We start from the raw sequence: 19,856 nt of genomic DNA on the forward strand, positions 1-19,856 counted from the left end.
GGGACATTCATAAAAAGATTTTCATTGACAAATTCTGTCAGAAGCACTAACAACACAAATACTGCTGAGTGGAGTTCAGTGACATTAAGTACAAAAGGTGACAACTAGCAGCCAATCAGTCGGAGGAGCTCTCAATCTTTTGGCTTCATTTCGGGGAAAGATGTTTTGTATGTTTTTTTTTTTTTTATACAGTCTAATAATGCTATGTCCTATTTGAGGGGTAGCACCCCGGCCCTCAGTCTGTGTAGAACGCTCAGACCATGAGACGGTGTGGTCTGCAGAGCATTTGCATGCATTTAGCTCTCCTAGGTCGTTACCCTATGCGTGAACCTGTCGCCTAGCAACTTGGACAACTGTACCAGAACAATCTAACATAGGTAACATCACTAGAGGACTGATATGTTGCTCTGACAAGTAGCAGCTAAAACTGGCACTGTGCACAAGTGTTGCCATGTCTCAGATACTGAAGCTTCAGTGTTTAGCCAGCTCAGCATCAGTCTTGAAACCTGTCTGTGTTCTAACCTCTCCATTTTTTTTCAAAAGCATCGCCAATATTTATCCTAGTTTTACCACGTTTCTAGTCGTGGAACTAATTAGCAAATTGCCAAGACATTTTTTTAGGTCGAGTAGAATCGGTTATATCTGAACCTGTTCGCTGCAACACCTGGTGGTTTGGCAAACCGAGGAGCGAGGTGCAAAACGGCCGTGTGGGGGTGCAGTAAAGCGTCCTACTTCTCTAGTCAAAACAAACAAAAACCATTCCACAGAGGATTCTAAACTTGATAAGAGATGATAAGAACTTCAACATAGCATGTTTCCTCAGTGTCTAATGATATAGTAAGGTCATTTATGATTTAATTCAGTAGATATCTGACATATTAGTTCTTGATTTTTAAAGATAATTTGGAGTTTGGAGTCACTTCTGTGTTTCTTAACATTGGTGGCTATTCAAATTAGTTAAAATCAGTTGTTCATTTCAAATTGTATTCCTCGGCTGCTTGAAGTCCGCCAGCTCATATGAATTGGAGCGCAACAAATCTTGGGACATGACGGGCAAGGAAGGATACACCGGATGCATCATTCATGGGCGGGGCAAGGAGGACGCATATATCAGCTGCATTTAAAGGAGAAACAAAATTACACTCTGCCGTGGCGTAATTGGTCTTCAAATGCGCCCTCCTAAGGATTTCGCCTCTGAATTGGGACATGGTCTTTTGGAATGATCCGCTCTTGTAGGCAGCCCTGTGTGGCCACTTGAGGAACTGCAGTTTTTGGTGCTTCCGCTTCAGTTTTAGCACCAGACGATGAAACTTGATACCCACCCATGAGATAACCAAACCTAAAATGCAGCTTGAGCCACACCTATAATGTTCAACCAAGGTGTAAATCTAACTAAAACAGCTGCTTATTGTTTGTTTATCATCTTAATTTAACCGGTCAACACCTTCTTGATCTTTACAATACAGTTTGGTGAGTCACATCATGTGAGACATCAAACAGCACTAGTTGACATGGCCATAATTACTAGGAATAATGCAATAAATAGAATGTAGTTCTTATTGGACTTTAAAATCCAGACAATGATTTTTAGAGGGATTATTTGATTGACACAAATGAGGCGACGCCTGTGAGCTGGTGTAGGCAGTCAACTTGAGCTGCACAGATTTCACATTTGACATGCGTCATTATCCCCAATCACCTGACAACCCCTTCTTCCAATACGCGGTCTATTTAAGCTGCAAGATTTCCAGTCTCTCCCTCTGCTCTATCATTGTCAGCTCTGACCTGCACCACCACTCCAGCATCCACCTGTAGGCCCTGATTAGTTTGTTTAAAATATCATCCCATCACTCCTCAAATTTCTGCATGTAAAATAAAACTGCAAGGACTGATGAGGTCAGAGCCTAGACGCCAAACACAAACTGTGACCTGCTGCTGCTGCTGCTGCAATAAACTAATACAAACATGAGTTGTCAGACTGACCTGGCCTTTTTGACATGAACAAACATGCTGTGTATGTTTGACATTTGTATTTGCACACACAGACAGACAAAGCCAACACAACCGAGTAAACACTCAGCGCTTCTTACAGCTTGTTTACTGCCTTGTTTGGAGCTCAGACAAAGAACTTTTTCACATCTGGATTATGAGACTAGAAGATTATCATTACGCAATTGTGCTGAAACAATAACAGATTTTTTTATGTGACGCAGAGTTACAACGGAGGTGACAAAGAACACACTGGAGGAGGTTCAGCTTTTTCACACACTAATGCTGAAGAATACCAACGACTTACTGGACCTCTCTTAAGGCCTGATTAGGAATGCTAATGACTAATACATATCATTGTTTATATTCATCATTACATGTAGGCTCCCTTGCAGCTCAGTGTTTCAATGACTGATTTCAAATTGATTGTACACATTTGCCACATGCAGATACATGTCATGTTACAGTTCACAAACAAATCACAAAATAGTTCCAAGCACACTCACACTTCATCAGTGCATTGAGTAAATAAAAGGAATATGAAAAATAAAATACACACAAATAATGCTCATGGTATAAAGTGTTAAAAAATGGAGTGGATCGTCAATAAAACAGCAAGAGAAGAGCAGGGAAACATGCAGAAGAAAAAACAGGAAATCAACTGTGGTTTGATGGTGATTTCCACCTTTGACATGCAAGAGCTGCAAGAGTAGGACTCAAAGGGGTTTTATTTTCAATCTGAGACGCATAATTCAGAGCTGGTGTCCTCAGCTCACTGCGGTTTGTGATGAAGTTCAAAAGATACAGGCTGGCTCACAGAACCTGCTGACACGAGAAGAAAGGCTGACTTCAAGAGAAATAAAGAAAAAGAGGAACATTTAGTTCTCTTTGCTCAAAATGCAGTCTTATTATAAAAGTACCATGTGTCTCAAAACAGAATCAAGATTTCATGATTAAGTCATGTGTATTTTTCTTTTTTGTATTCAACATTTTTTTTGGTTTTTAAACATGGAATCACATAAAAATCAAATTTCCCATATCGTACATAGAATCTTGTACTTAACATACAACGTGAGAGAAACGGACATAGACAAACAAAGCAAAAAATAAAATAAATAAATAAATAAAATAAAATAAAATAATAGTGCACACATTGTTTCCCCAGGTTAAATACATCTGTCCAATATTAAAATGAATCATATTACTAAATTGACCTCTTAAGTTACAGACCCTGAAAGCCAAGCAGTAAAACAAATGCAAACACAATATGCAAACACACGTAAGCATATATTGATCTAGTTTGTCCAACAGAGAATATGTTATTCTCTCGTAAGCTGCTCATTGAGCTACAAGTTGTGGCCCATTCTTCATAAGGAGGTGGGTGTTTCCTCCTCCAGTGTCTCAGAAGTATAAATAATCCATCGTTTTTCAAAAGAAGACAAGCCACAGTCTTTAAGCTCTGTGGTCGAACCCAAAATAGCCAGTTTAGCAGAGACTTGGAATTTATTTTTCAGTACCTCATAAATTACCTGTTGTATATTGTTTCACCAGTCTTTAATTGCAGAACATGTGTATTATGTATGTAGAGCAGTGGTGTCCAAACTTTTTTCTTGCGGGCCAAACTTGTCGTGTTAGAATCGTTAGCGGGCCACAGGTTTTGTTTTTTAAAATATAGTTGAAAAAATAGTAAGGCTTTGTAGATCAGAATCAAAAGGCTCGCTAAAGAAACCCTTTAATAAAAGGAAATCAAATATTTTTATTTCTTCGTTCTACTTTATTTGTTTTTTTCTCAGAATCAAGCCTGTAACGTGGTTCATGTTATTGGAAAAGCTTTCTGCATTTAGCTCAGGTCATTAAATGGTTAAACAACAGTCTGCTTGTTTGCAAAAACTTTGCATCATTTTTTTTTCATAGTTTACAAAAGAATGTGGAAAATAGTAAAAGCTGTAGATTTAAAAAACCAACAACATACTGAACATTTTTTATTTTAGGAATATTGTTCAGCCCTTGTTAACATGAAAAAGAAAAATAAGAAAATGTGCCAATCTTAATCAAAATCTTCTGATTCTTCAATTGAAGTCACGGGCCGCAAAAAATCCCCTCAAGGGCCGCAAATGGCCCTCGGGCCGCACTTTGGACACCCCTGATGTAGTGTAACATTACAATTTAAAAACATTGTTTATCAGCAGCAAATAACCTGCCTCATTTGACCTTTGATTGGTTGACGCAAACACAATAGATAAACAATATTTTTATGTTGTTGTTATTCAATCCATTCTTATCCTGTTCTTACTGGGTTGAAAAAGCCCATACTGCTGTCTGTTAGTTTTAGGCAATACCATCCCATCAAGTAGTCACAAGTTTTAGTGCTACTGTATATCACATCTGACCCAAGTAAAACTCCTTCATTAAAGGGTTCCTTGAAAACAGCTCCACAATTGGCAAACATTTGAATGTCTGTGCATATAATATTACCAGTATAGTATATTATATTATATATTTTTTATTACCTGATAAGATATTTTAGTATATGATATTATATTTGCATTATTTAATATATAATTTGTATTGCTGGAGGTTTTTCTCATTGTTGTATCATAGGGTAAATGCTTTCTCCCATCAGTTGTTTCTAGGATTTTTGTTTTTAAGTGTTGAGTATGAAGATTAGTGCCAGTGTCCACATGCTGTGTTCTTGGGTGTTTTGTAACTTACTTAACTGTTATATTGTACTCAGCTTTTTACAGTCTAGTTAAATCATATTTGAGTGAAGCGATTTATCTAAAGCAATGTTTAAGGGCTCAGACATTCAGGAAAATTGTATTTGTAGGGAAACAATTGTGAAATTGAATTGCGAATCTAAAATACCTTTACGTCAAAACAACTGGCCAGCAGATGGCGGTATTGGGCCGTAACGTTGGATGTCATCACAACTCAAAGAAGAGAAGAGCGGAACAAAACGTAGAAGAAGAGTGACACGTGATTCCCGCTAACTGGAGGCAAGATGGCGGTGGTAGTGCGGAGCTTGCAGGACCAGCTGGAAAAAGCCAAGGAAAGCCTGAAAAGTGTGGACGATAACATTCGTAAATTAACTGGACGTGATCCTAATGAATCAAGGTGAAAGGCAGGAGCGGTTGTTTAGTATTCTGAACATTTCTGCTGAGAAGTGAACCAAGTTTCACCCATTCAAAGGACCACCGATACGCGTTAGCATGAGTCGGTTAGCTACTTTAGCAAACATTACCACCTTAGACGGTGAGCGAGCTGAATTCACACAAATCCGTCTTATCTTCATTATAAACAATGCAGTAACATTACAAAGTAAAAGATTAATTTAAATGAAGAAATAATAACTATTTGCCGTGATGTGGACTATGTAACCAGGAAGGCCTGTGACGTTTTTTATATACAATACCACTACCGAGATAAATTTGTCTAACAATACCACTACCGAGATAAATTTGTCTAACAATACCACTACCGAGATAACATACAGGACCAGATGACTCATTTTGAAGACATAGTTTGTGTTGACCCTGTTTCCTTCTGTGTCTACAGACCGGGTCAGATCCGTCGGCTCGGCGGCCCCATGGCAGGCCCCGGTGGAGGTAGAGGAAGAGGAGTCAACTTGCTCAGGTAAAAACATGATGTACAGACTGAAATAGCTGCTCTTATCTGCGATTCATGCAATAATGAAGTAGAATAAAATCCATTATAATTTTTACACTGTGCTGTTAACCTACATACACCGATTAATGATATTTGTACGAAATAAATCCATATTTAATTTCGAGATTGAAGGATATACAGATCTGCATTTCATTATAAATATGATAAAAATATAAAGCCTTATAGTTTAAGATTTACTTTTATTGATCCCTCAAGGGGAAATTTCAGTTTTTACTCTCTGTAAGTCATGCAACACACACATGCACAGACAGGATCCTATGGACATGCACTAATGGAGAGATGTCAGAGTGACGGAGCGGCCCCCGGCAGGCGCTCCGGAAATAATAATAATAATAACTTTATTTCTATAGCACTTTTTAAAAACACAGGTTTACAAAGTGCTTTGACAAACAGCAAAAACAAGAACAAACTAAACCAAACACAGAAGAACATAAACAACAGCAAGAACAAACAAATGCAAAATACTAAAAATAATTAAATACAATTCAACAGAAAAGAACCCAAAGTGCACGATACCCAACAGACATATACAACCAGACCATCACAAGAACCCAACAACACGAGCTGAGACCAAGAGGACCAAAGATTTAAAAATATGTAAGAAACGAAAAGAGCTCAAAGCAAATCAAAAGATAACAATAAGAAGAAGGTAAGAGCAGTAAAAGAAATAGAAACAAGTGGTTAAAGGTTATATAGCTTGGAGCCAGCCCCGTCCGTGCTTTAAAAGTAATGAGTAAAATCTTAAAATCGATTCTAAAACTTACAGGAAGCCAGTGTAATGAAGCTAAAATTGGAGTGATGTGATGTCATCTGTTACAACCAGTAAGAAGCCTAGCTGCTGCATTTTGGACCAGCTGGAGGCGAGACAGTGACTTATTTGTGATTCCGGAAAAGAGGGAGTTACAGTAGTCAAGTCGGGGGAAAAGGAGGGTGTGGATGATCTTTTCAAGGTCTGGTTGGGTTAGAATTGTTTTAATTCTGGAGATGGAAGAAGCATGATCGGACAACTGTTTTGATATGGGATTCAAAGGTGAGATTGCAATCGAATGTTCTTCCTAGGTTTCTGGCGGTAGGTTGGACATTGGCGAATAAGGGACCGAGGCTGCTCTTTGAGATATGAGTGGTGTTTGGCGGGTTGAATACTATGATTTCAGATTTAGAATTGTTCAGTTGGAGAAAGTTTTGTGCCATCCAGCAGTTGATATCGTTTAGACAGTTTCTGACAGCAGCTAGGCTCCTAGTGTCCTCAGGTCTCAAAGGAAGGTATATGTGTGTCGTCTGCGTAGCAGTGAAAGGAGACATTGTGGTGTTCAATTATTTGGCCAAGAGGCAGCATATAAATGGAGAATAAAATGGGACCTAAAAGCGAACCTTGCGGTACACCACAGGTAATGTTAGAGGTAGAGGAGGAGTAGTTACTGATGGTGACCGCAAAGGTTCTTTCTAAAAGATAAGAGTAAAACCAGCTAAGTGCAGTATCCTTTAAACCAACCCAATGTCTGAGACGATCAGTTAAAATTGTGTGATCAACAGTATCAAAAGCTGCACTAAGATCTAAAAGAACTAAATTGATGGTGGGGAGGAGGTTTCGGTGCCTTGCTCAAGGGCACCTCGGCAGTGCTCACAAAGTGATCTGGCACCTCTCCAGGTACCAGACCAACTTGAGAGTGTAGATTTAAAAAGCATAACCGGGTATTTAATATATTGTTCTTTTGCAGTTTTTGATGTTTGCTTTTAGACTGTCATCCAAATGAACTGTGAAATTAAATCAATAAATTTTTCACCAGTTTAAAATATAAATAGTTCATCAACCTTCATAGAGATCAAATTTATTTCAAGCTTGATATTCATTAGTTTTGCCTAGCTGTACCTAATCTAGTCACTTATTATGCAATTTCTGTATTACAGCAATGATAACCGTTAAGTGCTTTGTTCTGAAGCTGGTCAACATCTATAATTCAGTTTTCTATTACCTTCTTTTTTTAAGTTGTGGAAGGAAATTACACCTTAACCATTGATTTGTTTTGTTCTTTTTAATGTTCTTTATTGCAGTGATTACATATTTCTCATTCCAACTGTTTCTTTAGCATATGTTGAATTTTTTGATGTAGCAATTCAATTATATAGGCTTAGGATGAACATGTTAAAAAAAAAAAAAAAAAGGAAATGAATGATAGTAATAAATAAAACAAGGGGGATAGAGCAAGTGCCTATTTACTGCATGGTCTTTAAAATCTTTAAAACAGTTTTTGTAAAGCATCATCTTACCTCTGACCAATGTCTTTGTTTTTAACAGACGTAGTCTCTCAGATATAGGCGGCGGCCCTCCTGCCAAGCAGAGGGACATCGAGGGAGCCCTCCTGAGGTGAGATTTTAGTTTTTTTTGTAACACGGTATCTCTACTTCTGTACTAAAAATAACTCGGCACACTTTTCATGGTGGTCAAACGTCTACTGTAGATTGAAACAATTATGTAGGTGGGACTGATGTTAATACCGTATTTTCCGCACTATAAGGCGCACTTAAAAGCCTTTAATTTTCTCAAAAAACGACAGTGTGCCTTATATATATATGGATCAATTGGTTAATTGGTTGATCCATACTGGTTGTACACGGCGCTCAGCGACACTGACTCGGATAATGACGAGAGGGAGCCGGGCATGTTGGATGCCGTACTCGCCCAACTGTTCAATTCGGACACTGAAGAAGAAGAATTCGAGGGATTCGTGGACGGGGAATGAACTGAAAAAGTGAGCTTTACGTGTTATACGTAACTGAACAATGTTGAGTTATGCACTAACGCAGGGGTGCCCAACCTTTTTTGAACCAAGATCTACTTTTAAAGTTACCAGTCTGCCGAGATCTACCAGTCCACATAGTGAGCAATAGCCTTTACCAACAGCCTACAAACGCATTTAATACTCACACAACAAACAGAAAATAATAAATGAGAGTTCTGTAAAAAATAATGCAGACTACAGACTACAGCAGGCTGCTGTGAGATGATTTTGCTTTTGTTAAATTAGCTGCAGACACGGTGAGAGTGAACGGAGTAAAGTCCAACCGACTGTTTGACCGGGTCACGTGTGTTCCCACCTCGGTCCGTACGGATCACGGATCAACTGTGTGCTGTAGCACTAAAAGTAAAAAGGTTCGCGCGCGCGCTGTTTGTTGGTGTGTCTCGTGCCCCGCGATGCTCACAGTCATGACAGCAGAGAGGAGCAGAGAAAAGTAGCTGCAGCTTCATCAAATGTGCTTAATACTCGTAGCATAGTTTTTATATATGACTTTTTGGTAAAACATTTAGCCCCCCGGTTTTACCTGCACGTCATTGCGCATGCCTGCACTCTCTCTTGCGCGCGCGCTCTCTCTCTCTCTCGCTCCCCCGCTCGCTCTCTCATGCACGCAGCAATTTCATGAATAAATGAAAAATTAAATACACACAGGTCGGAAGTATACTTGGGCTCCCAACACAGGTATCGTGTGTGGGAAACAGTGCAATGAGATGAAATTGAAATCACTTTTCTATTTTACAATTGTATTTTATATTGACAAAACATCTCGCGATCGACTGAGAATCAGTCAGCGATCTACCTGTCGATCGCGATCGACTGTTTGGGCACCCCTGCACTAACGTTTGAATTAGCGGTATCAGACTGTGTTTCTTTTACGTGTTTACAACTGAACAAGGCTGGGAGATATTGTGAATATGCACATTAACGTTTGAACAACGTTGAGTTATTGTGAATGCACTACGTATAAAACTACGTTTTGAGAGTTAAGAGAAACGTCAAAGAAATAATTTATTATTTGGGGAAATCGTCTTATGTACTTTTGTTTTTGTAGTTTTATACGTTACGTTTTATACGTATTTATATTTATATATTCACAATATCTCCCAGCCTTGTTCAGTTGTAAACATGTTCTATTCTATGCGCCTTGTAATCCGGTGCGCCCTATATATGAAAACAGTTCTAAAATAGGCCATTCATTGAAGGTGCGCCTTATAATCCGGTGCGCCTTATAGTGCGGAAAATACGGTACTCTGATATGTAGTTATTTTTCTTAAATAGCTTTTAAAGTTTTCTGTATGGAGCTTTGGTTTACAATCAATGTAGTAAGAGCAGCTTTTAGAATAGGGAAGTGGAGTTGTAGAGGAAGCAAATTTAAGTTGTTTTAAAGTAGTTTAGTCCTCATTTCCTGAAGGGTACAACTTATTTTCCTCTGGTGGATCCAGAGAATTGTTTTTAATGAAATATTTAACTCATGTTCAGTTGCTGTTTTTGTTTGAGTTACTTTTTCTCTTTTATATCCAGATCATGCTGAAATGATTGAATTACTTAAATACTTGGCTTTTATTTGACAGATGTAATGCTTCATTAAGCACATCTGCCTTCACAGACGTTACAGCGGGAGTTATTAAGTTGGAATAGACTCTGATGGGACTATCACTGGTTAGCTTCTTACCCTCTCATGTTTATGCAGGCTGGCAGGGGACCAGAGGGCCAGGAGAGACGCACGTCACGACAGCGACGCTGAGGATGATGACGATGTCAAAAAGGTAAGACCGTGCAGCCTGCCGGGGGGGGGGGGGGGGGGGGGTTAACCTGAATGTTTTATTTTTTCATTCATCAAAGCTTAAACAGTGGCTGGTCACCCACTTCACAGTGAGTTTGACCTTTTACCCTCAGGTCATCGTTTTAGAGCTCCTGTGAGAAAAACTACAAGATTGTCATTTGTACCCAGTCTATTAATGTCAAACTGATTGTTTCATAATGTGAGGAATAACGTCCTTTTGTTGCTGTGTAGCATGAAGGGTGAAAGTTGCTAGAGTGTCAGAGTCAACAGGAACAGGTGGATTTCTATAAGCAGCACGTCCAGCTAACGATTGAAAGCTAGTGCAGGCATTTGATTACATTTGGATTTTAGTATACTTTTTTCATCCCCAAGGGGAAATTCTAATGGGGCTTATTTTGTTCTTGTTGAAATCGCTTTGCATCTGAAGACAAATCGATAAATCAGATGTCTGTGAAAAGAGTTATTTACTTTTCATGGCTTTTACAAGGCCTATAAAATAGTCTGTCGCCCGTGCACGAGAGGAGTCCTCATCAAGCTAAAGCTAGCAAGCTAGTGGCAACATTTAGCATGTGATGATAAAGGCTTTGAAAGTCTAGAAGGGTTTGGTTGAAGTGCCTTGAGAGGGTCTTAATTTCACTCATTAAAGTTCTACAGCCTCTGTTTTATTTCCAGTTTTCTTGTTTCTGTTGTGTATTCTCTCAGGCATTTTCATTGTATCCTTGGTAATCTCTTTCAAAAATGACATACATTGAGAAGTTCCTTGTTTGTTTGTTTTTTTTAAAGATAAATGCCCCTTACAGACGGTTTTCTCTCTTTTTTATTTTTTATTTTTTTTCTTCATCCCACAGCCGGCGTTGCAGTCGTCAGTAGTTGCTACCTCCAAAGAGAGAACACGCCGAGACCTTATCCAAGATCAAACCATGGATGAGAAGGGCAAACAGAGGTAAGCCAACATGAGGTTCATGTCTTTGAGTCTTTATATTGAGATCATTATTATGGCTAAAATTGTCATATTACACCCAACAATGTGTGTAATTTCTACCAGAAAGGACGTAAAGAATTATAAGTTATAATTGTTTGTCTTGTTTATGGTTTCTTGTTCAGGAATCGGCGCATGTTTGGCCTGCTGATGGGCACCTTACAGAAATTCAAACAGGAGTCCAACGTCTCTACAGACAGGGTGAGGAAAATCTGTCCCATTTATTAGGGAACTGTTGACCTCATTTCCTGTTAGGAGAGGAGGGCAGGAAGAGAAAGGCATCTCCTTGACTGAATGGCAACATGAGAGCTTAATCCTGTTTTCCAAAGTCATTCAACAAAGCAAAGATTACAACTGGCCCAGAAATTCCTGAATCTAATTGCATATTTTATTAGGTTCCTAGAAGTTTTTTTTCTGCAACATCACTGAAACATATGAATAGGATTAAATCTCTTCTCAGGTGGCTTATTGATCTTTTATTAGACAGACAGGAAATGTGGCAGGAGAGGGTGGGGGATGACATCGACCAAATAGTGGAAGAATCAGGAGTCAAACCTGGGACCAGTGCAACAAGGATGTAGCCTCTGTTCATGGAGAACTTGCATTACCTAGCTAAACCAGAACCCTGAACTAGGACCTGTGTATTATTAGTGTACATCTTCCTCCCTGACGCTGACTCTGCTTTCCCCCACAGCTAAAGAGACGTACAGAGATTGAGCAGAAGCTCGAGGTTCAGGCTGAAACAGAGAGGAAGAAGGTGGAGACTGAAAAGAAGGAGCTGTTTGAAGAGAGGAGAGCCAAACAGACTGAGCTGAGACTGTTGGAACAGAAAGTGGAATTAGCTCAGCTGGTAAGAAAATACTTTTCAACACTGTTTTCTTCTAATTGTAGAATTTAACTCTTAAATTATATATTACATGTGTAGAGCAGAGCAGGAGATTATTCCTGTCAAACACCTTTAGACTATTAGAAAAACTCGATTCAGTTTAAAGGCTTTGTGTTTTTTTTTTCATCCAGCAGATGTCACCCTTGAGCACCAGCATGAAACCAAAACAACTCGCGCTGCATTGTTGTGTTAGCATGCTAATGCTAGTGAAAAACAGCATAGTCTTTATTATGCTCGTATCTTCACACTGCATGTTTGTGTTTCTCACTGCTACATGTATCAGGACATGTCCACAAACACCAGTTGAAAACAATAAACAGGAAGCTGAACTAAACATCTGCATTCACACACTGTCCCACTAGATCATTTAAAGGACTTGGTCCTGGGGGCTGGCAGGATGAACTCTCTTTGAATACTTGAGTCGTACAGTAAACTCATCCAGTCCTTTGTGTTCTCACATGCAATGGTGATGTCTTGACATTTTTTGGGAGTGCTGTGCAAAGGGGGTTTTAGCTCACTGTTGCATAAAGAGTAAAAAAGCTTTTATCTTAGATTGTTTTCAATAGAATCATATTAAAACCACCCCTACTACTTTTTTATTTAGAAGTGGCATTGAGTGGTTATGGGAGAAACAATTGTGTTGTTTGAAATATGTATTTTGTTATTGTATTTTAATATTTTATTTCTTGTAACCCTCTCCTTTGTCCTTTGTCCATGACAGCAAGAGGAGTGGACCGGCCATAATAACCATCTGGTGAAGTACATTCGTACTAAATCAAAGCCTCATATCTTCTATCTGCCTGGAAAAATGTGCTCCGCCACGCAGAAACTCCTCGATGACTCCACCAAGAAACTAAACGGTGAGTCGGGTTTCGGTCTTCTTTCAATCTTAACAGTGAAACAGGTTTGTGTGTGTTGTTGCTCTGTAACCTCTGTGCATTGTCTGGACAGCTGTGTTTGAGGAGAGGCGTGAGGCTTTTGCTGAACACCTCAGCAAGATGGAATCCCGCCCCCGGCGACAGCCGAACCGCGACCAGGACAACAACGCTGCTGCAACAGGGATGGACCAGCCGACGGAGGGTAAGAAAGCAGGTCAGGTAGTCAAGGTGACGGGTAACAAGGGGTTAGCGGAGATGGATGATGAGGAGGAGGAAGATGATGAGGATGAGGAGAGGGAAAAGGAGGGGGATAGAAAGGTGGCAGAAGAGGAGAGGAAAGACAGGGGGCAGGAGGTTTTGAAGAAGGTGGAGGAGGAGGAGGGGATGGAGGTGAGTGAGGAGGGGAAAGAGCAGAAAAAGGAGGGAGGAGAGGGGGTCAAAGACAGTGAGGAAATGGGGGAGAAGCTAGAGAAGGAGGAAAGTCCTGAGTCAGGGGAGATGGAGGTGGAGGGCGGGGCAGTGCAGGAGAGCAAGACTAATGGAGTGGGGGGAGGAACAGACAGTAAGGAGGAAGTCAAAGACCTTCAGAGTGAAAAGACAGAGGACACACCGTCCTCTGACGCAACCGTAACCAGCAAAGAAGTCCCAATCGACAGTCAGCCACAGATCATCCTCCTCACAGAGGAACCAGCCGCTCAGTCCTCTGAGGTTCCTCCTGGGCCTGAGAGCATCCCTGCTTCTGAAACAGCTCCCTCAGTTCCTGTGCAGGTCTTAATCAACCCTGGCCTCAATGCTCAGGAATCCACAGCAGAACACCAGACTGTGGAAGAGAAAACAGGTGATGAAGCACCCCAAAAAATGCCTGATATCCAGGAGCCCCCAAGCATCACCCCTGCTGCACCCTCTAAGGAGGAAGAGGATGTTAAGAGAGGCAGGAAGAAGGAGAAGGCGGCAAAGAAGGGCCGCAGTCACAGCAACAGCTCCTCCTCTTCCTCCTCCGGATCGTCCTCCAGCGGGAGCTCCTCCTCTTCCTCTGGATCTAGCCGCTCTTCTTCGTCCTCATCCTCCTCGTCCTCGTCTTCCAGCAGCCGCAGTCGCAGCCGAGACGGCGGCAAGCGCAAGAGGAGGCCATCAGAGAGGAGCAGGAAGAAGGGGGAAGAGAAGAGTCGCCGCAAGAGGGGAGGTAGTAGCGGCGGAGGAGGGAGGGACTCCAAGGGATCCAAGGAGAGGAGGAAGAGGAGAAGCGAGGAAGGGAGGAGCAGGTCTTCCCGGGGAGATAGGGAGCACAAAGATAGAGAAAGGAAGGACAAGAGACGCTAAACCGACAAATTCATGATAACATACAAGGGGGGAACAATGCTAAACCTAATGACACATGAGATGATTTTTAAACTAGTGTTGCCCTTTGGAGTGACGAGTAAAAGGTGCATTGAGGGAGAAAATGGAAGGATTTTTTTTTCTAAGTTTATGGGTTAGTAAGTCAAAGCCCAAACTAAATTGACTTAAGTGGTTGACCTTTACTTGGCAAAAGAAATGTAGACTTTTTCTTAAATTCTGAAGTCACAGTTGTGCATCTGGCCGAGCAAATCCTTTTTACTAACTGTCACTGAACGCCTCACCAACAGGGTTGAGACTAAATTTGAGTCCTCATTTTAACTAAAAAAAATAATTTATCTTGGCCTGATGTCGATTTAAAAAAAAAAAAAAAAAAAAAGATCTTTGTGGCATTCAAAGAAAAGATGCTGTTGAATGTTTGCTCAGATGTCGGCTGCTGTTTTAATTGCAGCCATTCACATACAGTAGTTGTGTTTTCAAGTTGATGTGACGATGCTGTTAAGTCTCATTTATATCCACTATTCGGTCACTGTCAAGGCTTTATCTTCATTATGTGGGTACATGTGATTTTTTTGTTTTGTACTGACTGATAATCTGCTTCCTATTAAAGGTGAGGTCTACATAAAAATGTGTGGTGGGTTCTTTCCTGGCATTTCAGCCCGGCAACTGATTATTTTATCAACTACTCATAAGTATTATTTTGTATGTGTAATGCCCAAATTCAGCAATATAAGCCTCAAACTTTTAGTCTAAGATTATTTCTTCAAACCCCTTTAGTCCAACCAACTAAAATCCAAAGAGATTGATCTTTAAATCTTAAATGTATGGACCAATTGTTAACTTCCATATAGTATTTATTGTATACTATGTATCATGTTCTCTGCTGAATTTAAGGACTAAATGCATCAAAAGGAGGGACTGAAGATCTCCTCTTAAAGCCCTCAGAATGGACCTCTGCTTTTTAGATGAGGCTGCAAACACTAGTATGTTAACTTTATTCTAAATTTGTAAATTCATAATGAATCACTTAATGCCTTTTGCAATAAACCTGTACTTTTTGATTTAGTCAGTAATCTGCTCCAAACAGCTGATCACCTGACATGTGGCTCTTTGTTCCTGAGAATGTTATTTGAATTAGAAGACCAGTCTAATGATCACCAAGCTACAATGTCTGTGTAGATACCGTAAACCTTCTATTAATAGCCCAGAATTTCACTTCCTTCGGTCTATGAATGATCCTGCCTTTATTTGAGGCAGTCTTCAATACTAGATAGACTTTTAATTATTTCAAACCAAATATGGGAAAGACTATGAATCTTACATTTAAATCAAAAAGAATATTTGACTTTGTACAAATTAAGGAAATAAACTACTGGTTTTAAAATAATATACTTGATATTGCTGTATAACAGTTTGGTCTACCTGCTTTAAGGCGTATGTATACTATCTACTTTACTACTTTCTTGACATCTTGCTGCTTTTTCTCCATTTTAAGACTATGTCAACACTAAATGCATAGGACATGCCTTTATTTGTTAAAACACATGGCATTACCAGGCTTGTGAAAAGGAACTGGTCATTAAATTAGGACAGGCTTTAATTTTAGAGTTTTATGGTATATCAGGTTAGACCTAGAGCCTTAATTAAAGGACCTTGTATTAATAAAAACTGTATCTGTGGTGCTTTAACATCTGATGACAAACAACTCTATCCAAAATCAGTTCTACAAATCATCATAGATGTTTAATGGACAAATAATTTGATGCATCAAAAACCTCAGGACTGAGCTCCAAAACACCCAGTTAATAGAGATAGTAGGTCATGAGTTCATGTTCCAGTCCTCATCATTGGTGTGTATGAAGATCCCACACAGTCCCCTGAGTGTCCATGTCCTCTGCCACTTCCTTTTCAACATTTCTCTGCAGTGTGTTCACAGAGTGAGATTGTGGAGCCTTGTGACTGAACACTGCATCGGTAAGAAAAGCTCAGAACACATTCCTTTATGTTGTGTTGATAGAAGTCATTACAGCTCAACGCTGTTCACTCTGGCTGGTCTGCCAGGTCATTCTGCTCAAAGTACCTGCAGGGAAAAATAGTTAAAATCAATACATACATCCTGTATCATGAAAGTACTATCAACATTTATACATGTATATGTTCTAAATGTAATTGAAAACTAAATATAATGTAATAAACACTGAAGTAGTTACTGTTGGAAAGGATAAGAAACACATTTGTTTTAATGCAACCAGCCATAAAAATGTGATTTGGCCTGACCAATACACAGTTTTTGGATTCAGTGGTTACCTGGCAACAAGACAGATGAGCAGGTTGAGGGGAGGCAGTTTCTCGTCTTCCTGACTCTCCTGTAGAATCATAAATACAGGATTGAAACAAATGTATTTTCAGCCCTACAATATTTTACATCAAGGATTAAATTCTTACATACAAAGGAGCTATAGAATACATGACACCCATGTTGTGACAGAGAGAGACCAAGGCAGGATAAAATACAGTAAGGAGTAGTGGCAGGGTTTCTGCAGGTAGATTATAACACCACAGAGCCAAATGAGAAATACAGCAACTTGTAGACATCAAATAAACAAAAGAGGATGTTGAGGTTCAACAATCAGACTAAGTTTTACCAGTGTGCTACGGAGATGAGAACATCGCCTGGCCAGCTGTCTGATGCAGGAGTGGGCTTCAGGTATCAGAGGCTTTTCCAGGCAGGCCAACAGAGAATACAGCCAGCGTCCCTGTACCAAACAAACAGTTTTAAAAAAAAAAATCAAACAATGTCACAATAATTCAGAAAGACCAAACACACAGAAAGAGTTCATAAAACAGCCCATTTTAATATTTAAAATGAGTACAAAGAGAGTCAGAAGTATCCACTCACCAGCTGAGGAGCAAACTCGTGTTCCTCAAACCAACTGATGAGAATTTCCAACAGCATCAGCACGGTGGACTTTAGGCACACAGACGGGACAAAAACAACATGATCAGACAGTAGAGCTGGTTCAGACCGGGTCCATGTCTAAAATGAGGATTTCATTTACCTGATTCAGTCTGCTGACTATGCTGAGGAAGGGAGGGAAGCCCATCTGTCCAGACATTCAGGGAGAGAGGAAACAAAAGTTACTACGATGATATGATCTGACAAGGTTGTGAGGCAAGTTAAGAATACAATATACTCTTTTGTTTCTTAAATTTAAAAAAAAAATACCTAATATCAGGAACATAAATTATCCTTTTACACTAACACTTGATCATACTTTACTGTAGTCCAGCGCTGGTTCAGCATTTGTCTGGCAGGAGGAAGTACCCAGATAGACCGTCTCTCCTAAACAAAATGTTTTCCAGCCCTCTTCATCTGTTAGCTTTGGCTAACACACACACACACACACACAAAACAGGTCCTCAAGTGAAATCTTTTTTGATGGTCATTTGTTTACACATTTATGGTGAGACCATCTCCTCACCATCAGCACGTTGTCATCCAGAGTCTGGCTGCTCCAGTGTATTCTGTTCTTTGTGATGCACTGAACGAAAAAGAAAAACAGAACCCACACATGGTTTGAAAATACAGATTATTTAGTAATCATATGCCAGTGTTAGTGATCCTTTTCAGAAGTTGTATTGTTTTTTTTTTATAACCAATCTCATAACCTAGGTGTCTTCTATTTCATCAAAGAGAACGTTGCATTTAAATCAGTCGATGGTCAATGTGAGACCCAAGGCCATTGGCTCACGAGAGAGACAATAGGAGTCCTTTCTTCTTGAGCTGTATCTGTGTCTGGATCCTCCTGTTCCACTGGAGTCAAGGACACAGTCTATGCAAGCAGGTGTCTCAACAGTTGTAACAAATTCAAACATAAAAATGTTTCCATTCAGAAAGTTTTGTTGTGTATGAGCGCCTCCAAGTGTGCAAAAGTAAGATCACATACGAGCCTGTCTTTCATTTAGGACCAGTCTCAGTAGGATCAGGGAACAATAAGGACTGTCTGAACTTGCTTTATGTTTTGGTTATGAAGTAATGTGGAAGTTGGTGCTTGTGTTTTGTTTTACCTGTCTGACATCTGAGAAGTTACTGACTTGCTGCTGCTGCCAGTGGAGACTGGGGGAGAAACCCACTGGAGCCGCATGGCAACCTGCCACCTGAAACACACGAGACACAGTTCTCAGGGAGTTGAAGAAACAGTCCTTTTTCCCCAAATGCATCTCATCTCATACATGCAAATGTTGTCTATATGCCCCTTGTAGCCCCTTAAACACTGTATGCAAGTAGTGCCGTTTAAATCTTAAATTGATTTACTAATTAAGAAAAAATAAAAACAGTAGATGATTTAAGCATGCACGTTATTCAAACATTATTATACCCCCCTACAGTTTCATTGTGTCTGTACACAGTATTTTATACAACACATTTGAAATGAGATGTTAAAAGTCGTTCAATAACTCACAGAGGCATTAACTGTTTGTTTCTTCTTCAGTTTCTTGGGGTCTATTTGTGCAACCACCACCTCTGGACAAAGCGATGCCTCCAGCCTAATAAAGGAAGCACATCAGAACCTATGATCACACCTGATCACACCTGATCGACAGGTGTAAAAGGTGACTGAAGTTATCAACTGTAACTGTTTTTTTGTGAACAGAGAAGAGTTAAGCGAAGAGTGGCAACAAAATCAAGACACTATTCTGATAACACCGGGATCGTTCATCAAGCATCAGGCTGTCACAAAATTCCTACTCTTTGACTCTGATATATTTATTAATATCCACAAAACTTACAATAGCCTACTTCCGGTGTGCATCATCAGTGGAGTAGCCTACAGCGCAGTCCCCGTATGTATAAAGCCACACATTCATTGATCACTGTCCAAATGGGGGGGGGGGGATGTTCTTTGAGTGACTTACTGGACTTGTCGGAGGTATTCTCGGGGGTTTCTCGGAGGTCCGTTCAGGTCCAGCTCTTCTGTACTGGCTCCGAAGTCAACGGGCAGCAGCCTCGGCATTAACTCCTCCGCGTCCGACTTCATTTTCAATCAATTCTTATCAAAAACACACAAAGTGAAATGCTGCCACACTTGTTGAAATCCACGACTTGTAAAATACAGTTCCTCTGGCGACCAAAACAACGACTTTTTCGCAGGTGGTTCGACTACTCTCCAACTAGGTGGCCATGTTGTTTGAAACGCAGAAATATGACGTCGTCTTTATGCGCGGTGTCCGTTGCTATGGTAACGGATGCCTCTTGTGTTGTCAGCATTCCAGAAAAAGGCCAAAGTCCAAGAAAATATCGTGGTTTTCGTTTGCAAAAACATTTGTCTGTCTACATTTTTGTATATTTCTGTCACAGTGAAACTTATTGTCCACTAAAAAATATATTTTTAAATCAAATAAAAGCCTCTGACCTCTCACCAGGTAATGTTTTGTATGCTATTGCAAGCACCTCTTTGATGTTAATGATTACCTTAATGCAAGCCCTATATCTTATCTTTCCTATTTACTCTTGAGTCTCTGT

General features: G+C 40.0%; 2 protein-coding genes across 2 annotated transcripts; one reads left to right on the forward strand and one right to left on the reverse strand.

Moving 5' to 3' along the window:
* Window positions 1–4,943: 4,943 nt before the first annotated feature.
* Window positions 4,944–14,790, forward strand: pnn (pinin, desmosome associated protein). Its single transcript, XM_020643125.3, has 9 exons — window positions 4,944–5,103; window positions 5,545–5,622; window positions 7,973–8,041; window positions 10,162–10,237; window positions 11,103–11,197; window positions 11,359–11,434; window positions 11,928–12,083; window positions 12,841–12,979; window positions 13,071–14,790. Exons 1-9 carry the CDS (start codon window positions 4,991–4,993, stop codon window positions 14,315–14,317), a joined length of 2,049 nt encoding a protein of 682 aa, XP_020498781.2. The 5' UTR covers window positions 4,944–4,990; the 3' UTR covers window positions 14,318–14,790.
* A 1,259-nt stretch (window positions 14,791–16,049) lies between these two features.
* Window positions 16,050–19,538, reverse strand: gemin2 (gem (nuclear organelle) associated protein 2). The gene is made up of 10 exons (XM_020643116.3): window positions 19,250–19,538; window positions 18,796–18,880; window positions 18,401–18,490; window positions 17,815–17,874; window positions 17,608–17,718; window positions 17,392–17,436; window positions 17,232–17,300; window positions 16,978–17,088; window positions 16,640–16,698; window positions 16,050–16,412 (listed from the first exon to the last, which is right to left on the reverse strand). Exons 1-10 carry the CDS (start codon window positions 19,369–19,371, stop codon window positions 16,373–16,375), a joined length of 792 nt encoding a protein of 263 aa, XP_020498772.1. The 5' UTR covers window positions 19,372–19,538; the 3' UTR covers window positions 16,050–16,372.
* Window positions 19,539–19,856: the final 318 nt, after the last annotated feature.

Source organism: Labrus bergylta, chromosome 18 (genome assembly GCF_963930695.1).
Source record: "Labrus bergylta chromosome 18, fLabBer1.1, whole genome shotgun sequence".
Lineage (NCBI taxonomy): Eukaryota > Metazoa > Chordata > Actinopteri > Labriformes > Labridae > Labrus > Labrus bergylta.

What these genes read in the sequence shown, in the direction of transcription:
- pnn (XM_020643125.3), top strand. Translation starts at nt 4,991, where the DNA reads ATGGCGGTGGTAGTGCGGAGCTTGCAGGACCAGCTGGAAAAAGCCAAG. An exon ending in ATCGAGGGAGCCCTCCTGAG is followed by an intron (nt 8,042 to 10,161) that starts GTGAGATTTTAG and finishes ATGTTTATGCAG; the next exon opens with GCTGGCAGGGGACCAGAGGG. An exon ending in CTCCACCAAGAAACTAAACG is followed by an intron (nt 12,980 to 13,070) that starts GTGAGTCGGGTT and finishes TTGTCTGGACAG; the next exon opens with CTGTGTTTGAGGAGAGGCGT.
- gemin2 (XM_020643116.3), bottom strand. Translation starts at nt 19,371, where the DNA reads ATGAAGTCGGACGCGGAGGAGTTAATGCCGAGGCTGCTGCCCGTTGAC. An exon ending in TAGTCAGCAGACTGAATCAG is followed by an intron (nt 17,301 to 17,391) that starts GTAAATGAAATC and finishes GTGTGCCTAAAG; the next exon opens with TCCACCGTGCTGATGCTGTT. An exon ending in CTCATCTCCGTAGCACACTG is followed by an intron (nt 16,699 to 16,977) that starts GTAAAACTTAGT and finishes ATGATTCTACAG; the next exon opens with GAGAGTCAGGAAGACGAGAA.